At 39.1% G+C, this 18,781-nt stretch overlaps 1 protein-coding gene across 12 annotated transcripts in view; it reads right to left on the reverse strand.

Moving 5' to 3' along the window:
• Nucleotides 1-4,632: 4,632 nt before the first annotated feature.
• ABCC8 (ATP binding cassette subfamily C member 8) overlaps nt 4,633-18,781 on the reverse strand; it is a 125,920-nt gene continuing 111,771 nt past the window's right edge. For 11 of the 12 annotated variants that reach the window (XM_074997747.1, XM_074997751.1, XM_074997750.1 and 8 more), the window contains 9 exons: nt 15,621-15,734; nt 14,601-14,721; nt 14,330-14,460; nt 13,491-13,569; nt 12,054-12,162; nt 10,726-10,829; nt 7,938-8,071; nt 6,404-6,466; nt 4,633-4,888 (listed from right to left, as the gene is read on the reverse strand). In XM_074997747.1, coding sequence (XP_074853848.1) covers nt 4,751-4,888; nt 6,404-6,466; nt 7,938-8,071; nt 10,726-10,829; nt 12,054-12,162; nt 13,491-13,569; nt 14,330-14,460; nt 14,601-14,721; nt 15,621-15,734 — 993 coding nt within the window. In that variant the 3' untranslated portion in view covers nt 4,633-4,750. Of the gene's footprint in view, nt 4,889-6,403; nt 6,467-7,937; nt 8,072-10,725; nt 10,830-12,053; nt 12,163-13,490; nt 13,570-14,329; nt 14,461-14,600; nt 14,722-15,620; nt 15,773-18,781 lie in introns of those variants that run through there. The other variant, XR_012646026.1, reaches the window with a different exon arrangement.

An 18,781-nucleotide genomic window follows, 5' to 3' on the forward strand; every position in this document is an offset into this window, starting at 1 on the left:
AATATATCCTCTTTTGAAACAGAATTAAATGTTATTAAAAAACACTGATTTGTTTATAATTCTGATATTCTTTATAGTGGAAGCATGTCCATATTGCAACACTATAGGCCAAATCCTGACTCTGCAACTCAGCAGGAACAGATTACAGCTTCATGCTCCAGCCAGGCTCCATGCCCAAGGATAGGTAAATTGACTGAGAAGCAGGGGGTCTCCCTGCTGCACAGTAGCCATTGAGATAAATAATAATCAGATAAACTCCTTTCTAGGAAAAATGAGGGAAGGACCAGACTACAAGGCATACAAAATAATTTAGTTTTAGGAGGCTAATCTGATGCTGTCTCATCTGTTAATAATCTCTCAAGAGCAGTGACCTTCCCTCCCTCTTCCAGACCTCCACAGCTCTCAACGAAGAGCAGCCACTCTACTGGTCACTGCATGTGCCTGACCAGCCTCAGCATTTTAACCTCACAGAAGTAAGGGCCCTTTGACGCCCTTAGGATTTGGCCTTAGATATACAGGCAGCATTCCTCCCTCATATAAAATATAGAGTGCTCTAATAGACATACAAAGGCTATTAATCTTAAGTGGCATTCATTTAATCAGACCTTTAAGGTCACACATTCATTCACCAGCAAGCTACCACACAGAAGGAAACTGTAAGCTATGAATCAGAGGCATTTGTCATATCATAACTGTCATGTGAAGCTTCTCTATGCAACCCAGAAGCAATTGGGGATGCCCTTACACTGACAGTTTTAGCACTGAGCAATCTTATTTTATTTTAGTCTTATCGTCTCCACATTAGTGACATGCTATAGCTGATATGGATGGTACATATTTTATGATATTCACTTGCACAGGATAGAAACAGCCACTGTTGCATATGATTTTTCACTACAACACACAAGCAGTACCAATACATGTAGTTTTACGCTTTTTTTTTTTTTTTTTTTTAAATAAAGTTCTCCTTCCCACCAAGTTTCTTTGGAAAGGCGATGTTTCCTGGTGCTGGTTTGCCATTGCTCTGTATGTGGGTGGCAATGACAGATCTGTCACATTTCATTTATGTAACTGTATTGTACTTCCCTATTTTTTACTATTCCTAGTGCTAGAAGCCCCTATTCATTTTATATTCTCATAATCCAGTTTAATGCCATCTCATATGCATTGTACAAATAACTAACCAATACTGCAAAAAAAGGCATAATTTCTAAATGTAAAAACTGCACAGTGGACCTTGTAACCCTCCACTTAAGCAATACAAATGGGCTCTGCTTCTTTCTGCTCTCCACTGAGGCACTGGAGGAGAATAATTAGTGCATGAAAAATGTCCCATGATACTGTGACCTGACCGAGCTGGCAGGCTGCAGACAAAAAAGTCTTTTGAAAAATGAAAATCTAGTGCGTTACCGCATCTGGATTTCCCCAGGCATGCCAGTCTGGAAGTGTGAAGAAAAGCAGAAACACTGATTTCCCAAATGCTCTGAATTCCCAAGCAGGAAGGAAGATGACAAGGATGTGTGGCAACAGTCAGTGGAAAGGCAATACCAGAATAAAATTCATTGCGGCCTTCTACTGACTCATTTATATTGCGAAGGTGTAGAAGTTGGTGTATTCTTTGTGCTGCATTTTACTAGGGAACTGGCGTGAGGATAGGTAGTTGGGTAGCATTTGACTAAGCAGTAAGTTGTTTACTTACAGTGGTTGTCAGCATCCCTGATAAAGGATAGTCAATATGTATGTATCACTTACTGCTAAAATCAGTGACCTTGAGAGACAATGTGATATTGACCAGATGGAATGATGGGAGACAAACTACATTTTGCACCTGGCTTCTCCACTAACTTGTGTTAAGCAAGTCACAATCCTTAGCCTCAAATTACCCCTCTTTATGAGGGACATGATATTTATCTGCCTCACAAGGATGTTGGGAGGATTAACTATAATGTGGCAACAGTATTCATTATGTATTATTTTATCACAAGCCTGGCCTGCCTCTGTGCAGATGGTTGAGGGCACTGAAACAATTTTAATTTCTTTAACAGGAAAGCTGTAAGTGGTTATATGGCCCTTTAAAAACCTCAAGGATCTTTATCCTTAGTATGATGACTAGTACCTGACCAGGCTTAGCTAGCTCAAGTCCTGAGTTCTGATAGGTGACTGGCAGTCCTATAGATTTGCTCAGCTAACCCAGTCCTGTTACTGGGCAGCATAGCAGTGGTGAAGTGGGCTACTTCTTCACCAACACTGGTGAAACAAATGAGGATTCACAGTTTCAAAAAACTTAGTTCAGGAACTCAAAGAGCAGCTAACACTATGGTTTTCCCCAGTAGATGGTGGATTCCTGAGCAGTGTTGCCAGTAAGCTGTGCACTTGTGCAGCTGCACAGGAGAAATTCAGATGCCGCCCCTCCATAGCCAAGTTTTGTGCTTCTATGGATGGCATATTCACACACGTCTCAGTGCACATAAAAATTTATTCCACGTGTGGCTGGAAAAGATCAGATTAAACAGTTTTCTGTCAAAAATTTCAGAAACAATCAGCTCTCTGCCTGGCTGCTCTGCCCACTCTTGAAGCAGTCAGCCATTCTGTTTCTCAGCTAGATGACCTTGTTTTGGTTATATGCTCTTTCATCACCTCCTAACTTGTCTATAGCAAAGCAGTATATGTGGGCATGAAGCCATCGGTTTGGGGAAACCCCAGGTACTGGGACCCCACAGCATCCTGGGCTATTGTCAACATAAATCCTAAACCTTACAAAACACTCCTCTGCACACACTGTTCTTTGACAAGTCACACATGCCAGATGTTTGTCACACCACTTAATTCATTACTGTAAGATGCCCAGATATTACACTGAAGAGGACAGAATGAAGTCTTTTGCAGAATAGACTTGAAAGACAGAGTGCTGGTAGCCAGAGTTTAGTTTATCCCTCTCAAACCAACAGAACATTAATTAGAGCAAACAGAAAACCTTAGCAAAGCACACGATCTCCCAGACGACACATACACCGGTTACATCTTTGGCTACATGGAGGGTATTATTTCAGGATACTGCAGTAACCCAAAATAGATGCCTGCGTCTAAGAAACGCACCTATGAGATTCAAATTATGTAGTTTATGTCAAGGTTAGGGCACCATTGCTGTCTTGGGTTCACTCCATTTGCGAGAGTAAAAAGGTGTCTAAGTCTTTCTGATCTCACCTTATGAATTAATAACTTTAGGGATGAGTCTGAGTCTCAGAATTCAGATCTGGATTTCAAATATCCAGAAGTTTGGGTCCTTCAAAAGCCATAGTTTAGCTTTGATTTGTTATGGGAACAGGAGTGGCAGAAGGGTGGGGAAGGCAGATTTGAAGTTTGGATCAAAATCCTATGTGGACTCTGAACTTCTTCAGAGTTTGAAAGAGGTTTTGGATCCAAGATTGTGGCCAAATGGGTAATGACTAAGGACACTAATTGGATGTAGTGTTGTAATGGAGTTGCCAAGGGGGCATGAACAGCATGAGTAAGTACTTGTATAAGGAAATATACAATATACTATATAAAGGAATAACAAGCACTCCTATAGCACCTCTGAGAGTAACAAATTTATTAGGTCATGAGCTTCAAAGAATGGCCATTAAAAGAGGAACTGCTCAGAAAGTGGTAGGCTAAGGAGATGGTTATTTAGGAAAAACCCCAAAACCTTTGATGCAACTCCTTCCTGCTGCTGTGTAGGCAAGTATTTTGTGATGTAGGGATAAATTTAGCATCATCTATGACAGAGCAAACTTTCAGAGCAAACATGCTTGCTATTGCCTTTATGTCAGAAGCCTGTATAAAGTTTAAGCAAACTCAGAACTCTGGGACAAATTCTGTCCTGGGCTATCAGCATGCAACTACCCTTAAAATTAAATGGGAGTTGTATGCAAATTTTATATTGATCTTGGTGTCCCCTGAATATGGGAAAGAACATCTGTGACCAAATAGCACGAATCACACCTCTGAGTAGACAGTAAGGAAAATAGTTAGGAAGATTCTAAGGGCAAGATTATTCTGTGTGATTAAATCACTTTTTTTACAGTGGATTCATGAAGAATCCTGTTTTAATTATTAGAGTTTACTGTAGAAACTATTTTACTGCACAGTTGAATTTTTTTTTCATATTTTCTGCTGACTGCCTATCCCACCCTGATCTTTGTGATGTGCTGAAACTGCGTTGTTTCAATGTATGTTATTGATAAGGAAATATTCTCACAAGGGCTCCTGGCATGAACGCCTGACATCTTAAGGCTGTAAAGCACCTCTTCCTGTCCCCAGGCCACTTTAGTCTCTGTACCCATTACTTAGCTGGGAGTGGGGATTGCAACTTTTGAGACTAGTTGTTATTGATGTAAATATGGAGAGAGTGCAATTTCCTTAGAGCTGTATCTGCTATTTTCAGGAAAATATGTATTAGTGAAATATTATCAGCAGAGGTTTCACTGTTAGCAATAAAATAAACTGTGCACCAGTTGGTTATATTTGCTGTACATTGTGCCACATGTCAGCCATGTATTCCTCTCACATCACCTACTTCATGATTCCTTAGAACCAAAAATATCCAACAAATAAAAAGAAAATTCACACAGAGACCCACTCATGTTATTTCAAGAATGGAAAAATTCAGTCTTTTATTATGAAATAATTAATATTTTATTTACAGGTAATTTACATAATTAGAAAATGAGTAATACAATTGCACTTTGAAAGGCTTAATTTTATCCTATTATTTATCCGCTTGTACAAAAGAAGCAAACACACTGTCTTCCTGCTCCAACAGCACCTCAGGTTTATCATACTCCAAAATAACTCCTCTTTTCATCACAATGACTAAATCTGAATTCAGAATTGTGTGTACCCTGTGCTGTAAAGTAAACAAATGAAATACAAGATCAGTGTATTGAATGTAACTGTAAAGGTAAGACAGACTTCTAGAAATCAGTATTCCTATCAAAGCTCAAGCTTGACAGAAATGGCAATCCAATTTAGTGAAATCTCATTACTATGCCAATAATGTAGATATATCTTTAGATCCCAATCCTGAATTGACTGCATGGGTGTGGATCCCTATATCCAGCAATAAAATCAATGGAGTTTTGTGCAAGATGGGGAATCTGCACCCATGCAGTCACCTGTGGGGTCAGGGCTACAGATGCACTTTTACAGTACTTGAGCCTTTTCCTCCAACATATCTCTTCATCTTTATTAAGACAACTTTGTTTCTGAAGTACATGCAGCTGCTGAGATTATACTTACAACTGGGTCTGTAATAAACAGTTTATTTTGAAATATTTGTGTATTAATTTTGTATTTTTAAAAACTCTTAGACAACCTAGAGGCAAATAAAGGTATTTGTCCACTGGCAAATTTAAAAAAAGACAAAAACTAATAAACCCTTCCTCCATACATCCCCAAAACCAATAAAACCAAGAACTTAAATGCAAAAATATTCAGTGCAACACTACCTGAAAATTTTAATGAAGTCACCAAATTCTAAATTATGATTCCTACAGCAATTATGTATTAGACATTTTCAGTATGTATAAAATGTGTACTGGGTACACTAATACATAATATTACATACATACGGGAAGGATGAGTAACCCTAACTATGAATATCCTGACTTTTCTTTGTTGTGGACAATGTCAATCATAATATAGCTTTAAAGTTATAAAAAGAGACAATAATATTATTTCATTGCCCAAAGACACATTTATATTTAGAAAATAAGGGACTAAAATGTATGTATCAGAACATGACTGTTAAGTATGTTTCTTTGGTTCAGTTCAAATCTTATCTTTATTAATTAATTCTAATTATTACTGTTTGAGATCTTTAGGTAATCATTTTAAGAATATGTTAATTAATAACTGTGATTACATTTTAGCAATAAAACCAAACAATATTTCTGAAAACTGTTAACATGCTTATTTCTTTATTTAACTTACCCAACAACAAACCATTATGGAATCATGCCTTCAATAAGAGTCAAATCTTACTCTCTGATAAGCATGTACAACTGACATTCATAGAGTTAACCAATGTGGCCTAAATGTGGCCTAAAACAAATAAGTGACAGAATATAGACAATACAGAGGCAACATACAGACAATATTTTTATACGTGAACCTTTTAAATCAATGGTAATTATTACTGTGGAACACACTTCAGGATTATGTGTAAATATTTAAAATATAAATATACGAACGACTTTCTAAATGGTTAAAATGGAAAATAAATATAGTTTTTAATTAAATAACTGCCATAGTAGAAAGCAATAGACAAGAGAACTCAGCGAAATTTACAAAGTACATGATGCATCGTTTTACATTTCAGTTATGTGTTTGCATTTCAAGAAGCTATGTGGAGCGTACTTACTGCTATGGTTACCACAGTACGGTCAGCAAATGCAGTCATTACAACCTTCTGAAGAATATTCTCCTACATAAAAAACCCACACTTATTCAATAACAGATTCTACAATGATGGGCATAAAAACAAGTATAAATTAATACCAACTTTTTAATAAATGTAAAAATATGAGAAATTAACAGCAACCTCAATTAGAATATTCTGGAATGATCATCCAGAACAGGCTTAATTCTGCAAGGTACTAAACAACCCCAATGTACTGAATTTTGCTGCTGCTCCTGACTTAGCTCTCACATAGTACATTCGCTCTGAAGACCTCAGAGCACTTTGCAAAGAAGGGTAAGTATCACTATGTCTATTTTAAAAATTAAGGACTACATTTTAATTAATCTTTGCTGACAATCCTGCTCTATGCGTCTGTGCTGTGCATTTTTTCATCTTGCTGAAAGCAATGGAATGTTACAACATACTCTATACCATTGACAACACTAGGGTATGTGTCTGCTAGATTTACCTGGCTGCATCAAAAACAGAGGAGTCTATAAGATAGTCTCAAAATACTTAGTATCCTCACAGCCTGTTGATCCATTGTTGTTTATGAATGTATTGGTGCATGCCAAACTCAGCAAGGCCACATCATTAGAACAGTTATCTTCAGATGATCTTTTCCCAATATATACATGCCCCATTAAACAGACTTCTTGCTTTATATATCAAAATTCAAAATGTGTCCTAACAGTTCTGTGGGCAACTGATAACCTGTCCCTCAGCACCACAGTCTCAAAGCTCTAAACAGTAGTAAATTACATCAACCAGTATTAAAGATTTAACTACTATAATAAACCACTACAATAATATTCTGCATGTATTTAGCACCTTTCTTCTGAGGATCTCAGCATACGGGCCTTTGATAACAGAGACTGAAGTAACTGGGAACAAAGCAACTCAGGACATCCAATTGTATTTGACTAAGACAGGCCAAGGCAGTACTGGTGTGCAGTTTATCCTCTACAAAGGATTATAACTTGCACTCGCAGGAAGAAGGATGCAATGATCTAACAAATCTTTATTTCTTATTCATTTACTTGACCCTATGTCCCCTGCAGGGTGAAAACTTCATCACTTGCCCTCTCCATCATGCTGAAGCATTCACCAAGAAACATTCTATGTTTGGCTACTACAAGGAGGAAGCATAGCATTGCCAGCCAATTTTGTCCTCCACTGACCACCATAGCTAAGCCTTGGAAAATGTATTTGCTTTAGGAAACTGGCATGTCAATAAAAAACAATTGCACTGAAGCTTTAATTTCACACAGACATGCTTCAGGTTAGGTTAGTCAGACTAGTTAGCAATAACTTTCACATATGGGTCAATGTCTGTGTTGGGGCCAACTTGTAAACACACTTGCAAAAAAACGTGTTTATGTATTAAGTAGAATTATTTTATGCAAGTTTCATCTCTGGTTACTGACAACAGTGTGGCTCCCCTGTCTGAAAAAAATCACATGCAATATTAAATCACTTTAAACTCCGAACTCACCGTTGCCATGTCAATAGATGCTGTGGCTTCATCCATGATGAAGATACTTGTCTTCCGCACAAATGCCCGTGCTAAGCAGAACAGCTGTCTCTGTCCTTGGCTAAAATTTTCTCCACCTTCTGTGACTATGGCATCTGGATAACAAAAATAACATTTAGGCTGTTGCAGGGGAGGGGAGCACAGAGAGCATGTTGAAAAAGTAAGATCTCATACTTAACAATAAGAATGTTTAAGATAATAATTTAGAGGTCTTAAGTTGTTGATGAGACTTCAGTTCTGTCACCTTTACACACACAGAGTAGTACAAAGGGTTTCAGCAGAAGTACTCATGAAGTACATTATTGTGCATTATGAGGATATTTTTAAAATTGATACGTCTTGTGCACAGTAATGAAAACATGAAGTCCATCACACATACAGATGAAAGTAGTTCGTGTAAATAAAAATGGGCACATTGGTATGACATGTTTAAATAACAGTATAAAAGAATTTAAAGTAAATAGGAACTGAAATACTATATGGAAGCCAGCCCACAATCTGGTATATTTTGATGTAAATCAAATACAAAGGAATAAAATAGTATATGAAATGTGTCTCCATGCTTCTTAAGCCTTCCATGATGCCTGTGTGTAGATTAAAACCCTACCACCATCTGATAACATCTCTTGCAAATTAGGCAACTAATCCCTGGAAGATCCCCTTTTCCTACAAACTTTGTTGAGCATCTCATTTTATTTTGCTTACCCCAATGCTGAATATTTTCCATGTATACACATTGGAGCAAGGAAAATAGAACATTTGTGTTAAAATGCATCTGAATTCAAAGGAACTTGTCAGAACAGATAATTGTGATAAGCTATTTTAAATGGACTTGTATTTTTATAGTGCTGTCTTCTTGAAGGAAAACAACTTTATGTAAGGCAGCATCTACTGCTTGTGGGCACAATCCTGCAGACCCTAGCTATGCAAAATACTACTGGAATAACAACAACTTTGTCTGAATAAGGACAGCAGGATTAGATGCTTTGTGCACAAAAAGGAAGATAGAGCAGGTCTCATGCAGCACAAAAAATGATAACAGACAAGTGATCTGCATTTTCCAAGAGCATATTGGTTTGAAACCACAAATGTGTCCCTTATAATATTACACATTTGGGTATTTACTACTCATTACCGGAGAAGTCCTCAAAAGAGATTACATTCGTTGGGATATCAAGCTGTTTGGAACTGCACAGTCAACTGTTGGTTGTGATTAGGAATTCTCTAGGCATACAATCAATGACTAGACTACCCAAAATTCAAGTTCAGGATTTTTAAAAAAATGGATAGGACTTATGCTGACAAATGCATAAACAAGAAGGGCCAAGCTTTGCTCTCACTAAAATCGGAGAGGTGGAAGAGGTGTAAGCAAGAACAGGACTTAGTATATTATGTTACCATTATTGTTGTTTGTTGAGCTTGGACAATGTTGAGCTCAGCCTTATGCGCAGCACAGAGTATGAGATAGTCCAAGGCACAAGGAGCTTACAATGCCATGTTTTGTGATTTATTGTGCATTACATACTTGATTTTATTAAAAACAGTTGTCTGGATTACTTTGTACAGTACATTTCATTCTGCGCACAATGCTGGTTTAATTTTCCTGTTCTAAGATTCATTTTATGAGTCTGAGTACTACGCTCTTCATAAGTACTTAAATGTATTTGCAATAGTGCGAGTAGCTTGCAAGAAAATTGAAAGGAGACTTAAATGCCCTAGAGAATTCAAAGGGCATTGCTCTTCTAACAGAAAAGTAATCTGGGGAAATTCTGCCTTCTGGCACTATTAGAACACAGCACAGCTCTCAAACAATTGCATGAACACCAACATTATTTTAATGTTTACGTGACACATTGTATCTCTCTCTCTCTAGTATATCCATTCACTGTACCATTTCAACCACGCTGTAGTCTCTGACTTTGTTACATACATTTGTTACTAAATTCATTTCCTGAAACAGGGCTTGAGGCATTTTATCCTATTGCCAGCTTGTGTGTCCATCTTTTTCTCCATTCCACAAGAAAATAATTTTTTCTAATTTGTCTGATGTTTCCATTTGCAAGCTCCTTTATACCTCAATTACCTTTATACCTGTTTGCATACAATTGACTTATTACAGTGCTACAGGACTTCTTGCTTTATGTGACGCTACAGACTAACACAGCTATCCCTATGAGACTATTAACCACTGTCAGTGGTGTACCAGGACATTATTAGTAAGACATTCAATTCTATACTTGTTTGCAATGTGCGACTTTGCATGCACCATGCTTTGTGGGTGATTCAATTTTAATCTATAAAACTGTGTAGATTTTGCCTGTTTGGGGGCTAGAAGCAACTGTCCCAGACACACAGCGAGTCAGGGTTTTCATAGTCTTGTGGAAACTATTTCTGGGGCAGGGACTACATACATAAAGGGTATACCACTGGCCACAGGGATATAATCCATAAGCAAAAATCTGACCTTATTGAAGTCATCGGGTGTTTTACTATTGAGCTCAATAGGGGTTTATTTGGTGACTCACAGGGAGTGATTTATGTGTTTACTCAAGCTATGGTAAAACAGAAAAGGGAGTTGGATGGATGCCAAAATATCTATCAGACTTCAAGCACGGCCCCACAAAACTTTGGGGGCAGCCTGCACAACTCTAAATTGCTGTAGTAACAGCCCGTTTGCTAAGTTACTAACTGCTAAACAGAAGCAAATCAAACATTGGAAACATTTTCCCAGAGAAAAGAGATGTATTACCTAGACCCCCAGGGAGTGCTTTTACCACATGTTTGAGTTGTGCTATTTCCAAGGCTTCCCACAGCATACTGTCTGTGCATTTCTTTTCTGGATCCAAGTTAAACCTATGATTAAATTCAGTAAAAGTTAATTACCAACACTGAATTTAAACACACACCTTTATATGGATGTGGTGAAACCGTCCCACGCCCCTCTGGCCACCTTTAGTTTTTACAGTGCCAGTTTGTGGTATGTGGAAGGACCAAATCATGCAGCGCGGTGGCCATAAATTACTCTAAGGTTGTTATCAACCACTCTGGGTGCATCCTTAGCCTATCATCACCCAAAACAGGCAGGGACAAGTGCTAATCTCTTTCATGTCCACATCACATTGCTTAGAATATAACATACTATTCAGGAATAAAAGACTTGTGGCAGCAAATGTGACCTCAGGTTTACGTTGTACTGCTAATGTACATGTGGTGAATGTCCAATGTTGGAGTAAATAAAATTCTGAATAAGTAAGCAAATGAAATTAATCTACACCATCATTTTATCTTCTGCTATGAATGATGCAGGCCCTATTCAAGTGAGTACAGGAAATAGTTTGCCTGAATATCTCTTTTTTTTTTTTTTTTTTTTTTTTAACAGAAGCAATAGGCAAACTCCAGCAGCTTATAAGTCATTATAAATGAAACTCTATTCTAAATCCTTTAATGCCCAGGTGTAGGCAATATAATTCTTTATTCAGGGCCAGGTGGCCTCTTTTTGTGGAAAATGTCATAGAAGGGGATGACATGTCTTGGACACTCTGAAGTTCTGAGTTACCATTCTACCTTCCTCTCCTAGGAAGTGGTTTTGAACGTCATGGAGGAGGAATAGCACAAGGCCCTGGAAACCTAACAGAGCACTAAGCTCCAAACCAACAGAACCTGAACTCACTTGCACAGCTTTCCTGATTTCCGTCCTTTCTTATGGGCCACAGCTGTCACCCTCACCACCCTCACCTTCTCCATATCATCTGCAAAGGGCTGGTTAATGCCCAGTCACACAATCTTTTGAGCTGACTTCTGCTGATTAAGCCACTGGATCCTGATGGTAGCAGGTCACTGACAGTGACTTGCTCCTTAATGACCACAACTACCGACCTCTGAAATAGGTGTATGCCGTTGCTGTAGGAGAGCTCCCTGGGCTCCGAAGAGGACATGGGGAGGAGCACATAGCTAAGACAATACTCCCCTTACAGGAAGTGGAGGAGGAGGCCCCTTAACTGCATAGTTTGCTGCTGCTCTCTGTGAAAAAATCAAGATGGGTTCACACAAACCCTGTTTCTTGCAGTTTGTGCTTACCGTATGGTGCCGCTGAACAAAATGGGATCTTGGAGAATGATTGATAGCCTGGATCTTAGCGTCTGTAAAGGCAGCTTTGCAATGTCTATGCCATCAATGATAATCCTCCCTATTCAAAAGAACATGGAGAGTTTGCTAGGTTGCTAGCTACATGGTGTGAGGAACAAGCAACAACACAGCTTGCTTATAGTTTACATTGGATTACAGAGAAGCATGCAAGACTAACCCATGGGCTACACATTGCTGTATTCACCAATGCAATGAGCAGCTGCTAATTCTCTGAGACTAAATCATGGAAGATGCCTATCATATTTTATAAATATTATGTGCCCCATCTATTTGTTTGCTGATTATTATGTTTACTATATGATTACAAGGGAGTAGTTCAGGCAGTGGTTTGGCAGACAGGAAAAGGGACATTAACTTCATATATCCCTATTTAGCATACTCAAAGGACAATGCAAGTGTCACATGCTTTCAGGTTTTACATCCAGCTATGCTACAGATGCCTGAGGTACATCACCTGAGCTACAGCATATCTTTTCAAGCCTTTCTGCCACTGATAAAACACTGTGCATGTTGGTTTCTGCTGGTTACAGAAATGTGCTGTCTCTGTACCTTTAGCTAGCCCTTTGCTGCAAGATGGTAAATGGTTAAGTAAGGAGCTAACTGATGCATGAAGAGTCTCCCTCTTAATTTGGCATGTAAGTCTAATTTTGGAAATAACTGTAATTAAAGTCAATGTGAATTTTGCTATTGACTTCAGAAGAAGCAGGCTCAGGAGCAGTAAGAGATTGATATTGAAACAGAATATTGATGTTTTAAACACACATATTTGGAGTCCTCTTCTATTTTTTAATTAAAACTCTTGCCTGAGGCAGCTCACAGTCACAAGACTGTCATAACAAAGAGGGTCTCCCAAGATAGGGTAATTGTGTTAACTGCACTTGTGTACCCAGAATTTGTGGGGTGGGCTGATTGAACCATAGCAACATTTCAATTAGATGCAAAGGAAGCACACGGCTCTCAAAATGTTGTGTGCAATCAGTGTGTACCTCACTTCATGTGGCCTTCCTTCAAGTGTGTGTCACTTTGTAACACTGGTAGGGAAAAAAGTATGCAGGCAAAAGCCAGCTGAATCTGGCAAGCCTGTGCATGGGCAATGGTAAATAAAATGTCTCATGGGCCACATATAGAACCCCAATGGGCTGCGAGTGACCCTCAGGCCACAAGATGCCCACTGCTGCTTTATATTGATTTGGGTTATCAATATGGAAGCAGATGAAAGACACATGGTTCCTTACTTGGAATAAGGCCATCAACAATGCCTAATACACTTTTGTGTCCTGTGTAATCCACAGCTATTAGCATCGCCCAAAGAAGGTTCACAGGTGCTTTGAGCTAACCCTGACTGGAAGGAAACAGGTGTGAGCCTACCTTCAAAGGTGTCAACCATTCTGAAAAAGGCAAGAGAGAAGGAGGATTTCCCACTGCCTGTTCTGCCACAGATTCCAATCTACAACACAGAAACAAGATGAATAGAACACTCAGTGACTAGGAAGGACAAAGATCTGCATTGGGCATCTGCAAGAACCAACTGGAGGTGAAATTCTGGCTCCCTCTGAAGTCAATGACAAAAATGAATTGTCTTCATCAGGAACCAGATTCTGACCTTTTTGTTTTTAAAAAGGGAATTGGACATTGAGAGTTAGATTTTGGCTGGCCCGCCAAGGGGATGCTTAGGCAGAGTGGCTGACAGGAAGACCTTTGGGGCACAAGGATGGGTGGCTGCCAGCAAAGCTTAGTACCCAGAGGGGGTATGTCTCAGTGGGAGAGTCCATTGTATGATGGAACACAGACACACAAGAGTAAGGAGGCTAAAGAAGATTGAGGGAAAAGGGACAACGGTGAGAGATGACCAATAAAGGGATGGGGTATGGAAACCAGTTGGGAATTGTGAAGTGTATATCTTGCATTGCAATGGTCAGTGTGCCTAATTTTGGGGCCCTGTGTCTCACATGAGAGCACTAGGAGATTAAGAGGCACTGTACCTTAGGGTAACAGCACATACTATAGAAGGGACTGGAGAAAAACTGTAAAGAAACCAACAAAAGGTTCCGAGACTGGAATATATTATTCTGGAGGAGGAAAAACTCGGAACTCATTAATAAAAAAAACAGCTTTGTACTTTCTCATCATTCTGTGGTTTCTATGACAAACTGATCTGACTGGGAAAGAAGAGTCTTTTCTCACATCACCTCTGTTTTTTTTTTTACCTTTTGCCCTGGAGAGATGTGAGCACTGACATGCTTTAGGACTGGCTTTAAGTTGCTGTCATACCGGACACTCAGGTTCTGTATTTGGATCTCACCTCTGTCAGGCCAGTTCTGAGGAATCTGTGAAGGAGCTGCACTCGGAGAATAAAAACCTACGTGTGAGCAACTCATCAATTCGTTAAATGCTCTAATAAGTTATTCATGGTAATTCACTGTGAATCATTAAATATTTAACAAGTTCTTTTCTCAGGCTATCTGATACCACACTCACAAAGGAGCCCTTCGTAATTTTCAGCTTCTGTTTTAAGAAGGCCATTGATCCTTTTCACTGCTCCCAGCTGGATCTCCATATCAGCCAGGTTACGAACCATCCAGTTCAGATAATTAGACACCTGAAATAATATAAATAAATACAGTTCATATGTTTCGCTAATATGAAATACTGGAATAGAAACACCATAACACCAATAGAGCAACGAGGGGTCCTGTGGCACCTTATAGACTAACAGAAAAGTTTAGAGCATGAGCTTTCGTGAGTTAACTCACTTCTTCAGATGCTGGTCAGATGATGAAGAAGTGAGTTAACTCACGAAAGCTCATGCTCTAAACTTTTCTGTTAGTCTATAAGGTGCCACAGGACCCTTCGTTGCTCTACAGATCCAGACTAACACGGCTACCCCTCTGATACTTCATAACACCAATAGGCCACCAAACACTTCAGTTCCTCCAAGACAGCTTTTAATTGTTTCTGTGATGTTTAATCAGACTACACAGTCTTAATGAACTGGATCAGTGAATAAAACATTTGGGAGCATGTTAACAGGTGTCACGACTAGTTGCAAGTTAAATATTCTATTTATGGTGCTCTTGTACTATTGTGCTACAAGCCAATACACAAAAAACAAAAAAAAAAAGCTAAAAAAGAGAAAGAAATAAAAATGTGAATTTTCTTTAAAAAAGCCTGAATATCTAGAATGAGACTGCAGCACAATGAAGAGAAAATTAGTGATCTAGTAACACTATTTTTCAATTAGAATGAATAACATTTTGATATATTTATTTATAGTTACAATATATATCACCTACATACAATTTAGTATCTCAAAAAAAGACTATGCTTATCAAAACTTATCACTCATATGTGATTTTGAAGTAAGGTAATTTTCAGTGGTTTTACAGCTTCCCAGTATGGATGTCTATATAAAACCTTCTGTCCTTCCCATGTTTGTGCCCTGCAGACAAGAAAGTTGTTGTGCATAGGAGAAGACCCTCAGTGCATGATTAAACTTACCATAAGAGCATAAGTTAGTCCTAAACCAACAAGCCCTGAAGAGAGGTGATTGTACAAGGAATTGGTAATAGACGTCACAGCTGCTATGAGAACCACACATGCTCCAATGTACTCCTGAAGGAATATGAATAAGCTCCATCACTACAGAGACCCTGCAAATGTTTTTGATAAGATCAGTTTGAAACAGCAAACCCTTTCCATAGCTAAGACAGAAACAAAAGCAGAAGCTTTGAATTAATCTGTGGATAAAGTTGACCTGTTGGTTTCCATTTGTGTTGTAGTTTCCTTTGTCCCCTTCTCTCTCACTTCTTGGTAATTTTGGTTGTATCCACTGTTGTGTTCTATCTCATCTTAATTTCATCTACTTTTAGTTTTTGCACCAGTATATTTCAGTTAGGTACATGATGTTTTACTCAAACAGTTATACTGACACAAAGCCTAGTATAAATTAGGTTATACCCATGATGCCATATATTAGAATATAAATAATATATCTAATATATAACATATCTAATATATCTAATATAATATGGAATAAATAACATAGGACTAAGCTATTCTTGTACACCTACGTCCACACTAGAGGATATGGAACTGGTATAGTTAAAATGGTACAATCTTTATGCATAGACAAAGCTTTAGAACATGAAGTGTGTGGCACAGGGACTGCCTTCCTCTATGGCCACAGCTACACTGGCAACTAGACACAGGTTCAGAGTTGTGTGTATGCTTGGTGATATACACCATACTTGCACTGGATGTCCAACTATGCTGCGCTGGATACTGGTATATGCTCAGGACCTGGGAATACCTGTGTCCACATCAGTTTTTCTTGCGGGAGGGGAGGATGGTGAGTAAAGTTAACACTAGCATTTCAGGGACAGTATTCCAAGACTCTGTGAGTCACAGGGTGCAGTCAAGGACCTGTCTTGCTGTGTGTTGGTGCAACATCAACAGATGCCTTCACATATGACACTGGGAGGTCCTGCTCACCCCTCTCCTGCCCAGGTGGTGGAATACACAGCACAAGTGACAGACAGTGCCCTGCTCCTTGTGGGACAAATATGGCTATGTCTACACAGCAGTATTATTTCAAAATAAGCTATTCCGGAAAAGATTTTCCAGACCAGCATATTTCAAAATAACACAAATACACGCAAAGTGCGTTTCAAAATAGCGCTGGGCAACAGAGCCTATTTTGAAATAGAGCCATTGGATGCACTATGGCTTATTTCAAAAGAGGTTCTATTCCGTGTCTCAACAGCACCTACTCTGAAATACCTATTTCCTCATGGAATGAGATTTACCTATTTAAAAATAAGGCGACCACTATTTCAAAATGATTTCAAAACAGCAGTTGTGTAGATGTTTGCAAAAGTTATTTAGAAATAGCAGCTGTTATTTTGAAATAACTTTGCTGTGTAGACATAGCTATCAGTGCTTTGCAACATGGGACTGGTGAGAATTTTGCATCTCACAAGCCAAAGACTGGTGGCCAGGATGGGGACTAATCCACTGTTGCCCCATGACAGAGAAATATAGGAAAATACTGGCATTGCAACTCTAAGTCCAGAGGAGGCCACCACTTCTAGACCAGCAGAACTGGTGCCAGGGTTACGTAGTGTTACAAATGCAATGATGACCTGTGGCTGCAGAACTTCAGGGTGAGGAAGCAAACATTAGTGGAGCTCTTTGTGGAGCTGGCTCCAACCCTATAGTGACAGAGCATAAGCTTCCAGAGACCCATCACTGGAGCAAATGGCTATAGCCTGAAGAAGTTGGCAACATGAGATATCTACTGGTCAGTGGTAAACCATTTTAGGGTAGGGAAAGGTCACTGTTGGGATCACGGTGGTGTAGGTTTGTAAAGCTATCAACACACATCTAGCCACAGGTGTTGCCATCATCAAAGTTCCAGAATGATAACAAGTTACCAGAGAAAGGTGTTTCTGAACTGGACAGGGCCATTGGCAGCACTGACATCACATCCCCATACTTTGCCCACTGAAAGGGGAGCATGAATGCATCAGTTGAAAAGGTCACTACTTACTCTTGCTTAAAGGCTTAGTTGCTCAAAAAAAGCAGCAGATTAATAAAGACTGTCCAACACACCAGAAAGGGCATGACACGAGACCACTGAAGAGATTGGGACTGTACTTCAATGTGGAGGACAGGACTTTATTTCCCAGAAGCAATATGTGGCTCTCTGTGCCTACAGTTATCTTTGGGGCCCTGCATAATTGCTCTTACACTGTCTAATGAAACCCAACTCGAGTGTTAACAACCTGGCAAAATGGAGAGTCAATTTCAAACTAAGCAGCTGCAGGATGTTAGTGGCAAACCTTTTGGACAGCTGGAGGCTTGTTAGCAATGCTTACGCACTTCTTTGAAGGCCAGTGTGCCTTTCATAACATTTGTGAGATTAAAAGAGGCACTAGTGTGAGGCCACGCCACAGCCAGAGGCATATTCCGACCAAACCCCCTCAGATCTGCTTTCATTCTTACCCTGGACAGGTCTTGAATCTGCATTTCCAGTGTAATGATGTGTACAATAGAGTAGTTCTGGTTCAACCATGTGCTTGGACATTGTCTGGTTGCCAGTAATGCAATACCTAGTACAATGGGATCTCCATAATGATTAGGGTCTCTAAATGCTCCTTCATTATTATTCCTTATTTGCGCTATAGAAGATAGACTATTTCTCTTTCCCCTGAGTTGAGGTGGCAAATATACCAGTGTACAAGAAAATCTAAAACTCACATGTAGCTTGAGATGAATTATACTCACTGATGTGCCTATAATGCACATAAAAGCAGTCCAGTAGCACTTTAAAGACTAACAAAATAATTTATCAGGGGATGAGCTTTCGTGGGACAGACCGACTTCTTCAGATCATAGTCATACCAGAACAGACTTAATATTTAAGGCACAGAGAACCAAAAATAGTAATCAAGCTTGACAAATCAGAACAATTATTATCAAGGTGAGCAAATCAGGGGGCAGAAGAAGGGGCGGGGAGTCAAGAATTAGATAAAGTGAAGTATGTAAAAGAGCCGCTATAATGAGCTAGAAAATTGTCATCCCGGTTCAAACCACGTGTTAATGTGTCAAATTTGAATATAAAAGAGAGTTCAGCAGCCTCTCTTTCCAAATGGCTGCGG

Source organism: Carettochelys insculpta, chromosome 6 (assembly GCF_033958435.1).
Source record: "Carettochelys insculpta isolate YL-2023 chromosome 6, ASM3395843v1, whole genome shotgun sequence".
Lineage (NCBI taxonomy): Eukaryota > Metazoa > Chordata > Testudines > Carettochelyidae > Carettochelys > Carettochelys insculpta.